General features: G+C 45.7%; 1 protein-coding gene across 2 annotated transcripts in view; it reads right to left on the bottom strand.

Moving 5' to 3' along the window:
• The window catches only part of GRM7 (glutamate metabotropic receptor 7), a 221,306-nt gene that overhangs the window by 71,250 nt on the left and 136,553 nt on the right, over positions 1-13,503 (bottom strand). For both annotated transcript variants that reach the window (XM_090148492.1, XM_031605444.2), the window contains exons 5-6: positions 12,768-12,908; positions 2,545-2,745 (exon numbers count right to left, since the gene is read on the bottom strand). In XM_090148492.1, coding sequence (XP_090004618.1) covers positions 2,545-2,745; positions 12,768-12,908 — 342 coding nt within the window. The remainder of the gene's footprint in view (positions 1-2,544; positions 2,746-12,767; positions 12,909-13,503) is intronic.

Here is a 13,503-nt window from a genome sequence, read left to right as displayed (position 1 = left end):
CTTTCACTTTTTTTTTTAAATATAATTCAGGATTTATTTTCCTTCTGCTAAGATTCACACCATTTTGCTACAGCTCCAGCAAGCACTTCAGAAACTGAGCAGTAGCCTGCAGGCTGCAGCTCCTTGCTCATTCAGAGGCTATGACAATTTAATTCATCTTCAGCTCCCAACAAATAAGCTGTCCTTTCACCACACAGATGGAGAGCACATGACACCCATTCACCTGCAGGATGCATCCGAGAGGAGATGCAATCTGACTGAATTTGTAGAATTTCAATCCTTTAATCACCACAAGATGAGAAATGAATTAATAGGAGGAGGACAGGATGGCAGGCAGGTGTGCCTAGCCAAGGTGTTTCTTTATTATTCCATCCACGTTGACTGCGGTTTGAGGACCTGAAGGGCTCGGATGAACAAAGCCTTCAGCTTTTTCACTGGGGAAAAATACAACCTCCACTCTGCACCATAGGATTTTCAGAATCCTACTGCATGAGCACTTGGAGTTTTAAGTTTTCTGTATTTGGAGGCTTTCTGTTCTAAAGATAATGTGACAATATCAAAATTCACACTGAGCTCCTCGTACAAATCCAGTCTCTCTTCATTAAAACGTTGCTTGAGCTCCTTCTGCGTGAATGTCATTACCTTTGCAGGGAAGAAAGGGCTTTGGAAGCAGTTTCAGACGAGATGGCTTCAGCTTCATCGTGACAGAGAGAGCCATTAAATGCACTGAGATCTCCAGCTCATGGGCTCAGGGTGGGCTTGGAAATGGGCTGCATTTTTTCTCTCCAGCTCACAGTTCAGGCAAAGCACCCACTGCTCTGCTCTGCTTCTACTACAAGTTTAGGTAGAGAACTGGCAGAACAAGATTTTAAGCGCAGACCAAGTATTGTTTTCCAAGGCCGACCTCTGATGGAAAGAACTGCATGGCTGCGCCAGCGACCTAGAGAAGGGCAGGATAAGGGCAAGGATAACAGCAAGGCCGCTGAAGCAAACCCAGCAGCCCCACCACAGCGTGGTGCCAAGGCAGACGTGGGCACCAGCACTGCTGTCCCCAGGGCTCCCAGGCCTTACCACGACTGCACTACACAGCCCAGACCTACGAGTGCCTCTCTCATTGCTTCTGCTCCCACATCCACCTGTGTTTGCAGGCTGGCCGCTCAGTCTTACATGGCAGCTGTTGATCCTAGGATGGCTGAATGAATTGACTGCAATTTTGGGGAATTTACTTTTATACAGCACAGAAAAAAGCAAGCGCTGCAGAACCTGTCTCCACATTCCACCCTCAGATAACAACCCTTACAGGGTTCTTTTCCCACTGGAAATGTCCAGGGCTAAATAGCCGTGAGCAGTTTAAAGGTTTTAAGCCTCTCTTCACTTTGCCACCATCCTCCTTCCTCCAGTAATAAAGCAAACTACTACTTCAAGTCTCTGTGCTGGATGCCACTTACATGTATGCAAACAAAGAAAAACACCACATGGCCATGTAAATCAATCACAAATGGAGGAAGAAAAGTCATCTTTTAAAGGATTGACCAAGAAAACACAAAGAAGGAAACTAAAATTAGCATGCACCAACTCTGGAAGCTAGGCAGTAGGAACCCAGTCTCTCAAATTATTTCTCAGCTCTATTAAAATGGCTCCTGGTTAAGCCTCAGATCTTTATCTTATTCAGAGATAGGGCAGAGCAGTCAGACCTCCTGGTACACACATTAGCAATGTTTATGAAGAGGAAATAACATTAGGTTGCTGTAATGCTACCCCTGCAAGCAGTCAGCTCTGGTCCCCCTCTAGTTGCAGGAGAGTGTTGGCTAATGAAACTATAATAAGATTACAGTAAAACATACAGAGGCAGAGAAATGTTCCTAATATTCAGGTCTAATTCATACAGTGCAATGCAAATAAAGATATGTGAAAGCCCGTCGTGTTGTATGAAACACAGGGCTGCTATTGCAGCCGTTACCATCCACTGGTAAAAAGTCGGTAGATAAACAATAAGCACACAAAAGGATAAAGTCATCCCATCCCCACTCCTATGATGTTACAACTCCTCTAAACACCTACCGGAGGAGTAGAGGTTGGGTAATTACTCTGTCTACATTATAGACGTGATTCTGCAAATGGACCTGGCTCTTTGGCTGTCCTCTCTTCTCCTGAGTGCTGAGCTAAGTCAGGTAAGATACCAGAATTTCTTCCAGTTAGCTTGCTCCAAATACAGGAAAGAACACAAATGGGGACAGACATATTAAGACGAAGAAAAACTTGAGCATTTACTCTGCTATTTCTCCCACAGGAAATCACAGGCTTTGGGAAGGCATCCTAGAACAGCAGCAGCAATTTCTGTCTTTGCAGAACAGTAGCCTATCTAGCTCAGCTAAAGCAGGATGCTTTCAGATGCTATATAGACACGGTCTTCTGCCACAAACTCTACTGAAACTGTAAAACAAAAGCATCACCTGAACGGAATGAATAAATACACCGGGTGAAACCGAATGGAAAGACAAGCCATGCAGGCAGGGTGCTACAGCTGGAGCAGCTCTCACTCACCGTTGAAGTTAACGCTGCGGATGTACTTGAGCAGCTTCTTGCCGCCTGCGTGCTCCATCTCAGGGCAGACCCCGGCGTAGTCAGCACACAGATCCTTGCTCATGTGGTGCAGTGCGTGTGCCATGGCGTACACAGCATCGATCACAAACTGCACCTTCCCCTCCTGCTCGTAGTGGGAGTCCTTGCCGATGCGCTCCTGCCCTGCACATCACACACACAGGACAGTCAGGTGCGGTGCTTTCTGCTGTCTCTTGGAGAACGTGGAAAGCAATGTGTGTTTTAGGCAATATAGTAAGAACGTTATGATTTTACTAATTAAAACAAATTAAAAAAGAAAGGTATCTTTCATTCTTGACAGCAGAATCATCAACGCTTGCAAGTTACTCCACAAATCCTACCACTATCACAAACTCGAAGCTGTAACCCAGAGGGACCACCTCAGACAGAGAACACCAGGCTCTGCGCGCTCCCAAAGCGTGGCTTTGAAAGAAGAAAGCGTTTAAAAATAAAGCACAGCTGGTATTTTAAAGTCTGATGGTTTGTTGTGCTCCAAATCCCAGTCTCTAATTGAAAGTCACAGCCAGACTGGGGGAAGAAAGCACCACTTCAGATGCAGCCAAAGGGGCACTCCAGAGAACTGTGCGAACACGCCTGCTATTAGCACAGCCTCGGGAAGCTCCAGTTGTTTGCACTAACTTACACCCCTTCCTGTACCTACAGAGATTGAAACATCCTTTAGAATCCACTGATTGCCTTTAAAATGTTATGACAGCTGAGAGCTTAAGGAATGCAAACCCTCCATGCCATATGAACTGCAGCAGCTTTGGCAGTCACCTGTCACCTCAGCACCCAGCATAGCAGGATGCACAACCTCAGTGCTCCTCTCATCTGCTGGGACATCAAACCCAAGAGACAGGAGAACTGTTTTGCAGATGGAAAATGGGAACTCAGAAATTAGGCCACAGAGACCCAAGGTGCTCAGCAGCAGAGATGAGTGGAATGCAATATTGTAAGTCGTGGGCTTGCACCCTAAGCATTTACTGGCAGACATGAGACACAAGTGTAACCTGGTAACATCACCTGGTAAATGCAGGCAGTAAGGCAGCTTTCTTGCCATTGCCATAGAAGCAGACAACTGCTGCACAGCAAACAGTACTGCCAGAGCATAAAGCAAGGCACTACAGAGATATGGGAGCCTTTGAGTTTTCTCTGAAATTGCCCACTAACACCTTGTCTTGCCTTGGCCAAGTAACACCTGCATAATTCAATCTGTCTGGCTGCCAAACATGCGATTATACTTACCCATATCACCGGGGATTTGTGAAACATAATTACTGCTTGTTCAGTGTCCTGAGCTGTGCGGGGAAAGCAGCAGAAGTGCAATCCATTATTTCCCATGGGCGGCAGCACGGCAGCCCAGTCGTTCCACCAGCCCTGCCTGCTCTCCTGCAGGGCTGGGCACGGACAGAAGCACAGACAGAAGCACGGACACAGCTCTCAAAACTGCCCTGCAAATGCCTTAGAGATTTTCAATCAAAGAAAATACTCATGTTGGGGACAGAAGAGGGAAAAGATGCTTTTGTAACACCACAGTGCCCAGCAGCCTGCCCTGTGCCAGCTGTGTGTCTTCCTGCACTGCGCTCACTGAGGGGCCAGGCACCAAAAAGGAGCTGGGCCACGCTGCCAAGATCACACCACGTTCACACAATCCCTTTTTCCTCCTTTGAGAAGGGTGGTGGTGGTGGTGGACTGGAATTACAAATGAGCACAGAGAGAGCACCGTCTTCCAGAAATCCTACAAGCACAAGAAGTGCCTTACCCTGTCTGCAATAGGGAGGACCTTGAAAATAAATGAAAACACAACCCCCCTCTATGAACATCTTAATTGCCTACACTTTTTCCCCGTCGTAGTTTCCCCCTCTAACCACCATCGTGCACCACTGAAGCCTCATCCACTCAACCTGTTTTGGCTGAGATTCCCTCTACCAAAGCCTCAGTTTTGCATTTCAACTATGTTGGAAACACTGAAATTCTGAAAATAATTCAGCAGAGTGAGAGCTTCCAGACTGTGAAGATTCACATACTGTCGTTTTCATTATTTCACTCCCCTCTCATTGATTACAGACCTTATTACATCTCCAGCCCTGACAAGGAAAAAGCTTTTAAGTGGTTTCAGCTCAGCTACACTACCAAATTAGCAATGCAACAGAAATGTATGCCAAGGGAAGAGGAGCTGGGATTGAAATTCTGCACACAAACAATACTGATTAGGCATATTAAGTTCCAGAGGCACAGTTGGCTGAACGCACAGCAAAGGTATCTGCAAGAAACCTGAGCAAAACGAGCTTAAAAAAAGGAGCAATATTAACAATACCCAAGTATGAAAGTCTCAGAGATGAACTGGATTTGAAAAACATAATTGAGTTTCCAGTAACAGGGATGAAATCTGCTGCAAAGAGCCATTCTGCTGAGTACTACACACAGTTTGTGTACAGTCTGGATATGGAGTCAAATGCAACTCCCCACCCAGAAAGGTATGCATGATTTCATTTACACAAGAGGAGATCTTGCACTAACAGGAGCATAGTGCTCTTTTATAGAAACACAGACTGAGCTGCCTTTGAACAGATAGGGCACCACGGCAAGCACAACTTCAGCCTAAATTTGATTTGGCAAACGTCCTTCAAAACAATAGCCATGTTTTACACAGCAAACTGCCTTCAGACTTCATTACTTAGAAAACTCCATGTAAGTGGGTTCTCTCCTGCTCCCTCTAGCTGACACCAAACCAACATCACAGCAGCACATCAGCAGACTGATGCCTGAGGTTTGCTTTCAGACACGATGGGCACCACCTTAACTGCAACTTCAGCAGTTTTATTTTGGTGAGCATTTTGCTGTCTTGGGTTTTCCTGGAGAAGCCAAGCAGAAAGTTGCATACACTTCAGGAATAGCATATAGGGGTGCATACACATTAAATTATTAATTATTCCTGGAAGAGAAGAAAACCCACAGAAGACATTAGCTTCCTGCAGACAAAAGCAGCAGTACCAGGAGCTTCAGCATCGGCTGTGTACATCTCCCAGCAGAGGGGCAGGCCTGCAGGCTGTGGGGCACTGGGGGCCTTGGAGGAGCCAGCAGATGAACTCAGGCATCAGGTGCAGCAAGAAACTGAGCAATGCCTCGTGTGTGACTGGGAGACACCAAGCAGCACAGAAGGGAAACAAACCCCATCTGCACTGGGGCACCCAAATCTTCTGTGCCTTGATCCCTAAAGAGAGCTTTAAAAAAAAAAAAGCCGAACAACCCAAACTTGGTGATCTTCAGGGAACCACACAATAACTTTTCCTTCAAGAATGAGGAAGATGGCACCTGAGGCACACGCACACAGAGTGACTGGGAGAGAATGCACTTTTGTGCCACGGATTTGAAATGAAGTACGTGGGGATGTCAGGAAAAGGGAGAAACACAAAAGCAATTTATCGACATGAGGATTTTTTGCTTCCAAAAGATCTGTATGAAGGTGATGACAAATAATTTAACCTCACTTCCTACTACAGTCTCAAGTGCTCATCATCATGATTCCTAAGAGACTGAGAGATGGGTCTCTTGCTTCAGGCAAATCTTCGCAAGAGAAAAATACTGCAACAGAGCGAGAGAAAAAGAACCAACAACCACCACCCACCAGAGCAGCAAGAATACAGAGAGGAAGAAGTGCTCATATATAATCTCCTTCAGAAGTGAAGAGCAGCTTTAAGAACTCATGGCTGCACTTTTTGCATCACCATCAGGGTGATGCTTAACACTCCCTCCTATGGAAAAGGAGCTGAAAACCTTGTTTTTCATGTTTTCCTCTGCATTTCTCCTTCAGATGATTTCTCTAGACTCATTACCAGTATTCACAGAACGCCAACAGTGTGATACAAAGTGTAAAGCATGCTGCAAGGACAATTTCTGTGGCATGTAATTCATACAATGAACAGACTTCAAAATCCCAATTAATCAGCTCTTACAGTAGATGAATGCAGACGTTGGTTCAGTTTCTGGAGGATTAAGCACATTTTCAAAGGAACTTAACACAATAATACTGTTGAGAACCTGCTGATAGCCATCATTAACAAGAGATGTAATTGAAAGATTGCAGAACGCTTGCAGGATGGAGCAGGCAGCCGCTATTTGGACAAGAACTCATCAGCTGGCTGAGTGCTGGCAAAACCACGCACACTTCCCACGTCCAGAGCACAGTTAGCAGCCTCACAAACCTGATGCCTGATAGCCAGGAGATGCCCACCATGCAGGTACCAGTCTGCAACTGCCCGTACACCGCCTCAGCCACACTGCAGCCGCCTCCTCCGCCTCATCCTGTGCAGAGCTCAGCAGTGCAGCTGCTCCTGCTGTGCCCGTGCCCCTCACAAACAAGCTCAGCAGCACAGAACAGCTCTAACAGACAAAGACGTAGACCCAGGGCTTGTCAGAACAAGGTCAGAGCTATTACTCCTCCCATGTTCTCTCATGGAACAGGCACTGCTGTGCACACAGGGGCTGTAGAATCTGAAGGTTTTCTCCAAATAAGATCTTTATTTGAAAGTAGACAAATATCAGAGTCTGAGAAAAGCTAACAATGTGCGAGAGTAAATATTGTAATTTGAACATGAGGAGAACGACAATCAGGCCCCTCTGCAATATAATCCACGTATTGTCTTTTTACAAAGAAATTCAAGATCCAATAATGCTGCTATGTAGTTACAGTCATCTATCCAGTCCATGCTAATTCAGATCTCATTATAGACAAAAGCTTTTATCTCAACACTATCAATCCAATCGCCATGGATTCTGTTGAGGGAAGTAGATGAACTCTCAGATTTCTACTGCTCTTTGAACAAGACCTGGCACACGGCACCACCTCATGCAGACCCAGGGGCAGAGGCACCAGCCAGGGCAGCCCAGCCCAGCCAGCTGAGCACCTGCCTTGGTGCTGAGGCTCACACCTGGGCCCTGCTGCCCCTTCATCTGCTGTACCCCTCCACGTCAGCATGGCTCTAGAGCTCCTGAAGCTCTGCTTGGGATGGGAAACTTCATACTGCACACCAGACGTACCAATCAGGACAATTGGTCTACACCAGGAACAAGAGGGGATGACCTGTACAACTAGAATATGTGTTGTACACTCTAGATCCACTCTCAGACATCATCAACATACAGCTGTGCTTAGTGGTTCCAGTAATGCCACCAAAACCCACCCAACCCAGAAGCACACGTAGCCAGCTTCAACTATACCTCTTCAACTATACCTCTTCAGCTAATACTAATTCTTTCTCAGTAACACTGATTCAACCCACTGTAGCAGCCTCTGTTCTCTGGTGTGTATGTGTATCTAAGAGAACAGATTTTAGATTAGAAAACTGATCTAACTTTCTTATTCAATATGTTTTCTGTGCATTCAGCAGTCCTATTAAAACATCTGCACTAGCTGTCATTTGCACTCCAACACTGAAGCACCACAGCCATAAGAAGTCAGCACCAGCAATGTAAGTCACCGACACTGCACAGCTTGAACTTCCCAACGTGCAAATAAAGCAAGCTTCTTGTAGCAGTAACTGCTGGTCAAGTCAGTGACCACGGAAACATATAGAAGAAGCACTTAAATATTAGAAGGCTTAAATTAGAGCCAGCTTTATATTTAAGCACCTGGATAAATTCATAGTTCGCAAATAGAGGAACATATGTAAAAAGCAAGGAGAGAGCCATAGAATCGCAGGGCTTTTGTCAAATCACCTTGACGATCTAGAAATAAAAGCACCGTTAAGAAATATATTTCAGAAAGATAATAGAGTTTAGAAAACCATAAAACTGGTTTACCTTAAGAATAAACTGTTCAAGGTTGGTTTAATGTTGGTTGAATCAATCACTGCAGGGTTCTTTCAGGAAATTGGGCTCTGTATGTTTTGAAGTACTGTGATGCTACACGAGATTAACTGTTTGAGCTGAAGGTTTGGAGGTCATTAAGTTATAACACAGACTTGGGACAGTCTAATGCTCTGTGAAAAAATATGTTGTTCGGGAACACAAAGAGCCAGTCAGCTTGCACACTGGTGCTTACCGTGGTTCATTTGCTCCTCAACTTCTGCACAGCACATTTTCCTTTCTCACAGATGTTAGACTGAGAAGTTTCAGCAGGCTAAAGACTGTTGAAGTACCCACAAAATAGGATGCAAAGCGAAGGACTAAAATTCTGAGTTTCAAACTGAAGTCAAACATTCACCAACCAAGGAAGCTCACGTCAGCCTCAGGATCTCTCAGCTGCAGCAGCACTGGCCCAGAAAGTTCCTGGAGTCCCCCAGAGATGAGCTGCAGCTGGGAGATGCATCTCAGCAAAGAACCCATGTGTGTTCCAGTAAAACTCCATCCTGGATCTTTTTTCCCTGCAAACACCGCACTTTGAGAGAACCTCCAACTGCTGTCATGTATAATGTGAAAGAGTGTCAGAGGAAAAAGAGCCAGCCAGCAGAAGTTGTTGATGGCAATGTGTTACAGACATATGAATAAGGCACTCACTAGCAAGGAAATACTATGCTTATGTCCAGAGAAAGGAGAAAGGCTTCCTGGCCAACGCTCCTTACATCATCATTTGAATGCAGCACCTTTGCCACCAGGAGCCCTCCTCCCTCCCTTCAGACCCATCACAGCCCAGAGATGCACCCCCAGGGTTTTGGGGCACAGGAGCTCACTCCCCATTCACTGCAATGTGGGGATCTGCATTCCCAATGCTGCACGAGGTTCTCAGAGTGCACAGCGCTGAGACAGCCCCTGTGCAAACACTGCAGGACCATGGGCTGCTCCCCTGGAGGCTCTCTTGTTCCAGTTCAAATACTAAGCACAACACTCCCTTTTTCACTAAGGCCTTTGCTACATTTCTGTCACTTTGGTTTGCAGGAGCCTTGCCTTCTCTTTAGAGCAAGTCATTGCTTGAGCCAACATCAGGGCTGTGCCATCAGACTGATTACACTTCCAGATAATTAGAAAAGCTCTCTGAGCAGTCTCCATTCTGAGAGATGACATCCAAGGTGACACCACCCTGATATCTCTTCATTAAGTCTCCTTGAGTGTAAAGCCTTCTGAATTAAAAGCTATGTTTAAAAAGTGAAAACAGTCAAGTGTTGCAATTTCCTTTTCAGTTAGCACTACACTCCAGGATGGCATTTCATTAAAAATGCAGGTCCTCCTCGTGTAGCTGATGCTGCCGGGTATTGCAAGTCCTTGCATTTCTTTTGCGTGCGCCTTTCTGCCATGCCTGGGCACAGGTGCTTCCTTTGGAGCAGGGAAGAGTCCACAGCCACACGTGAAGCTGCTGCTGCAGCAAATGTGAGCACCCATGGACGGCTACACTGCTAGCATGGCAACCTGCAGGCACAGCCCCACTGCCTGCATGGGTGGGGGGTCATGGTGCAGTAATTCCAAATATTCTACACTGCATATTTGATTTCAGTAACCACTTTGAAACTTATGTACAACCTGGTTCATGGCAATATATACACGTTTTAATGTCTTAATTCTGACTCCTTCCATCTCAGAGCACTGAAGGCACCGGCACAACACGGTTTTTCCTCACTGAAATGCTTCAGCTGAGCTCATAACCAAAGCACACATCTCATCTCCTCATCTCAGTGCATGTGAGCAGAGCATTCTGCAAGGCTCTCCCCACAGCTATTTACTACAGTTTTGCTCTCCTCTATAAAAGCAGCCGCTTTCTTCTGTTAAATCTTTCCTATTTAAACAAGCACACGAACACTTCTGGCACAATACATGGTACTAAAGACTCATTTTTGTCAAAATACTTCTGCATTACCTTGACGTGGCCTGTTTTGGCTGAAGGGAGTCATTGGTATTCTGGAAAGTAAGCAGCAAGAAGTAAACCAACAAAGAACTGTCTGAAACCAATACTTTGTACTATTGTGCTGCTTCAGTGATTGCGTGAGATTCCCCATAGAGTTTGATGAAGTGTCCTCAAAAGCAAATCACAGCATTTCTCAAGGACAGAGGCAGTGCCTCCAGGGGCTGGCAGGCCCCAAAGGCAGCACCTGGCTGAAGCAAGGCTGTTTGGTGCATACAGAACTGATCCCTCTCTGCTCTGGGGAAAAGCAGTGGTCTTGGCTGTCCCTGTTGTACACCTCCACGCTGCTGTGACATGGCCTGCATCCCAGCAGAAATTACTGCACAACAATACAGGTGTCCTTGGCAGTGGCACGACTTGCAGTGCTGGATCGTGTCCTGTATTATGCCAAAGTCAGTCACTTGCTAGAAACAGTGTTAATTACAGCAATACGTCACATTTAGCCTTGTCTAGAAATAAGGCATGGTGTGCTAAATGCCCTTTAATTTTCTCACCTCACATCTATCCATCCCAATCAGGACAAATTTTTCATGCATAAATGATGCTACAAGCTTCATGTGGAGAGATCCCTCAGAAAGCTGCAGTGTTAAAAGGCCAGGTGCCCACAAGGTGGACTCTTGGAGGGGCCTTTCTTTGTCACCTAAGTACATCTGTATGAGCCAAAGACTCCCTGCAATGTGCATGAGCTCAGCTCAGGAGCAGGAGCCCCAGTGCTCAGCAGCACGAGCTCTGTCAGAAACTGATGGCCTGTGGCCCATACCTCGCTGCATTACAAATTACCAATCAAGTTCTGAAATAATGATGATCATTCATGATATTATCACATCAAAGGGGCATTAAGATTCTCATACCAGCAATATAATTCAAAGCTAATGTTTTTTCTGATGCACGATTTACCTCGGTTTGTACAAGAGGGAAGGAAGATGTCAGGGCAGGGCATGTCCCTGGTGCAATACCCAGCTGTAACGTGGTATTTCAGTGCAGTAGGATAAGTTAGCCATCAAAAATAAATGTTTCTGCTGAATCTAAAGCGTGGGAAGGGTGAACACCATTCCTTATTCGCATCAGAAGGCACAATCTGTGAGCAAGTCATCCTCTTTTCTAACAAAATAATGGCAGAAAAAATAAGGGCACTGAAAACTTTTAGGGATTATCCTCAAGATCTTTCAGTGATTTTTATTTCAATTCCAGCCTTCAAAGGGAGATTCCAAATGCTAAATTTAATGGCAACGTATTCCCAGCGGTAACCGCACTGCTTCTGTGCACAGCCCTCCTACTCCCATCCATGAATTGAAATCAGAAACAGATGATATGAAATATGGAAAGTTTTCATCAGTTTTCAATCAAAGTAAAACATATCCTCCTATGAACTAATTTTCTTTGATCAAAATTCAAACACAGTTATTCAACACAACACTTTAACTGCTGCTACGAGAAACTGAAAGGAAGGGGAAGGAAAGGCAAAGGCTCAATGTCACATTACTGGCTCTAATTACCCTCTTATGATATTGATGGTAATGTGACTGAAAAAACCTCATTCCTACTTTTCCAGTAGCATTGAAATAACACAATTTTCTTCTATCTAAAATGAAAATATTTCATCCACGGCCAATACTTTCCTACAGGTGCATTTCCATAGGACAAGAAGAAATGACCTCCAGTTGTGCCAGGGGAGGTTGGATGTCAGAATTTCTTCTCAGAAAAGGTGGTCAGGCAGTGGCACGGGCTGCTCAGGGAGTGCTGGGTCACCGTCCGTAAGGTGTTTAAGGGGAGGATAGAGGTAGTACTCTGGGACATGGTTTAGTGGCATATATTGGCAGAAGATGGACAGTTGGACTGGATGATCCTGGAGGTCTTTTCCTGATTGTATGATTTCCCCCTCAGAAGTCAAAACTGCAGGCAGATGGGTATTGCAGGACCTCTCTGCTGGCTTACGAGCAGGAGGTGCTTTGACACGGCTGGTGGCCACTCTGTGATTTGCAGACACACGAAAGGCTCAAGCATGGGAATATTCTCCACCTGAAATCAACTTTCAGAAACCCAGCAAGCTACTCTGTGCTCAAATGAAAGTCCTTCTGGGTCCCGTGGAAAACACTGATTTTCCTTCTACATGGACAGCCAGAAAAAGGAAGAAAGAAGAATGAAATGTTGTCTCTCTTCACCTACTCTTGTCCCTCAAGGCTGATGCTGCTGTTCCATTTTTCTCTACAACCAACAAACATTCAATTTATTTTTTCAGTCTGCCTGCAGCCAAGCTTCCCTGCATCAGCCATGCAGCCGCCCAGCACGGCCTCGTTCAGCAGCACGAGGAGGGAGCAGTGACTGGACTTACCTGTGCATTTGCGGTCTGTATCCTCTTTCTTCGACCCGCTGATGGTTAGCTTGCAGTTGAAGTTCTCCTCCCAGTACTCAGCAAACCACACGTTCCTCCTGTTGTTCTCCAGGGTGCGGGAGGTGAAGTAGGCATCGAACCCTGGAGGAGGAGACAGACAAAGCTCAAGCTTAGCTCCTGCTTCATGGTGAGTGTTGCAGCCTGAGGAACAAAGCCACCGCTCGCATCTCCTTCAACACCAGGCACGTGTTCGTGCCTGTCCGCCACATGAGAAGCCCACGGAGAGAATGGAAATCACTTGCACATTTTATCTCCTCAGCTGCACCTTGCAAGATGTACTCAGCTACTAGCTGAGAGTTACAAAACTAGGTAAAATACATGTAGAAAAGATTAATGTTAAAAAGAAAGTTATAAGCAAGAAGCGCGGATTAGATATATACAGATAAGGAATGAAGATAAATGATACTTGATGGGGCTCAATACAACTGTAATTTTTTAATTAACCTCTCCAGACCTCTGGAGAACGCAGCTCCATCTCACTCAGTTGGCCATTATCAGTACAACTTAATACTTCTGCATCGTGTCTCTTCATCTCCCCTCCAGACACACAAACGTAGCACAGAACTTCGAAGAGGTGACTGGAAAGCAAAGCTGGGTGCTTGGCTTAAATGACCTCCGTAGGCTGCAGTGGAAGGTTTCCAGGCCCATCAGACTCGGACCATTACTGAGGCAGTGC

The sequence above is a fragment of the Phasianus colchicus genome, chromosome 11, assembly GCF_987193195.1.
Source record: "Phasianus colchicus chromosome 11, bPhaCol1.hap1.1, whole genome shotgun sequence".
NCBI lineage: Eukaryota > Metazoa > Chordata > Aves > Galliformes > Phasianidae > Phasianus > Phasianus colchicus.
Note: the sequence above shows the minus strand (reverse complement) of the source record. Positions and strands in the feature narration are given on the sequence as shown.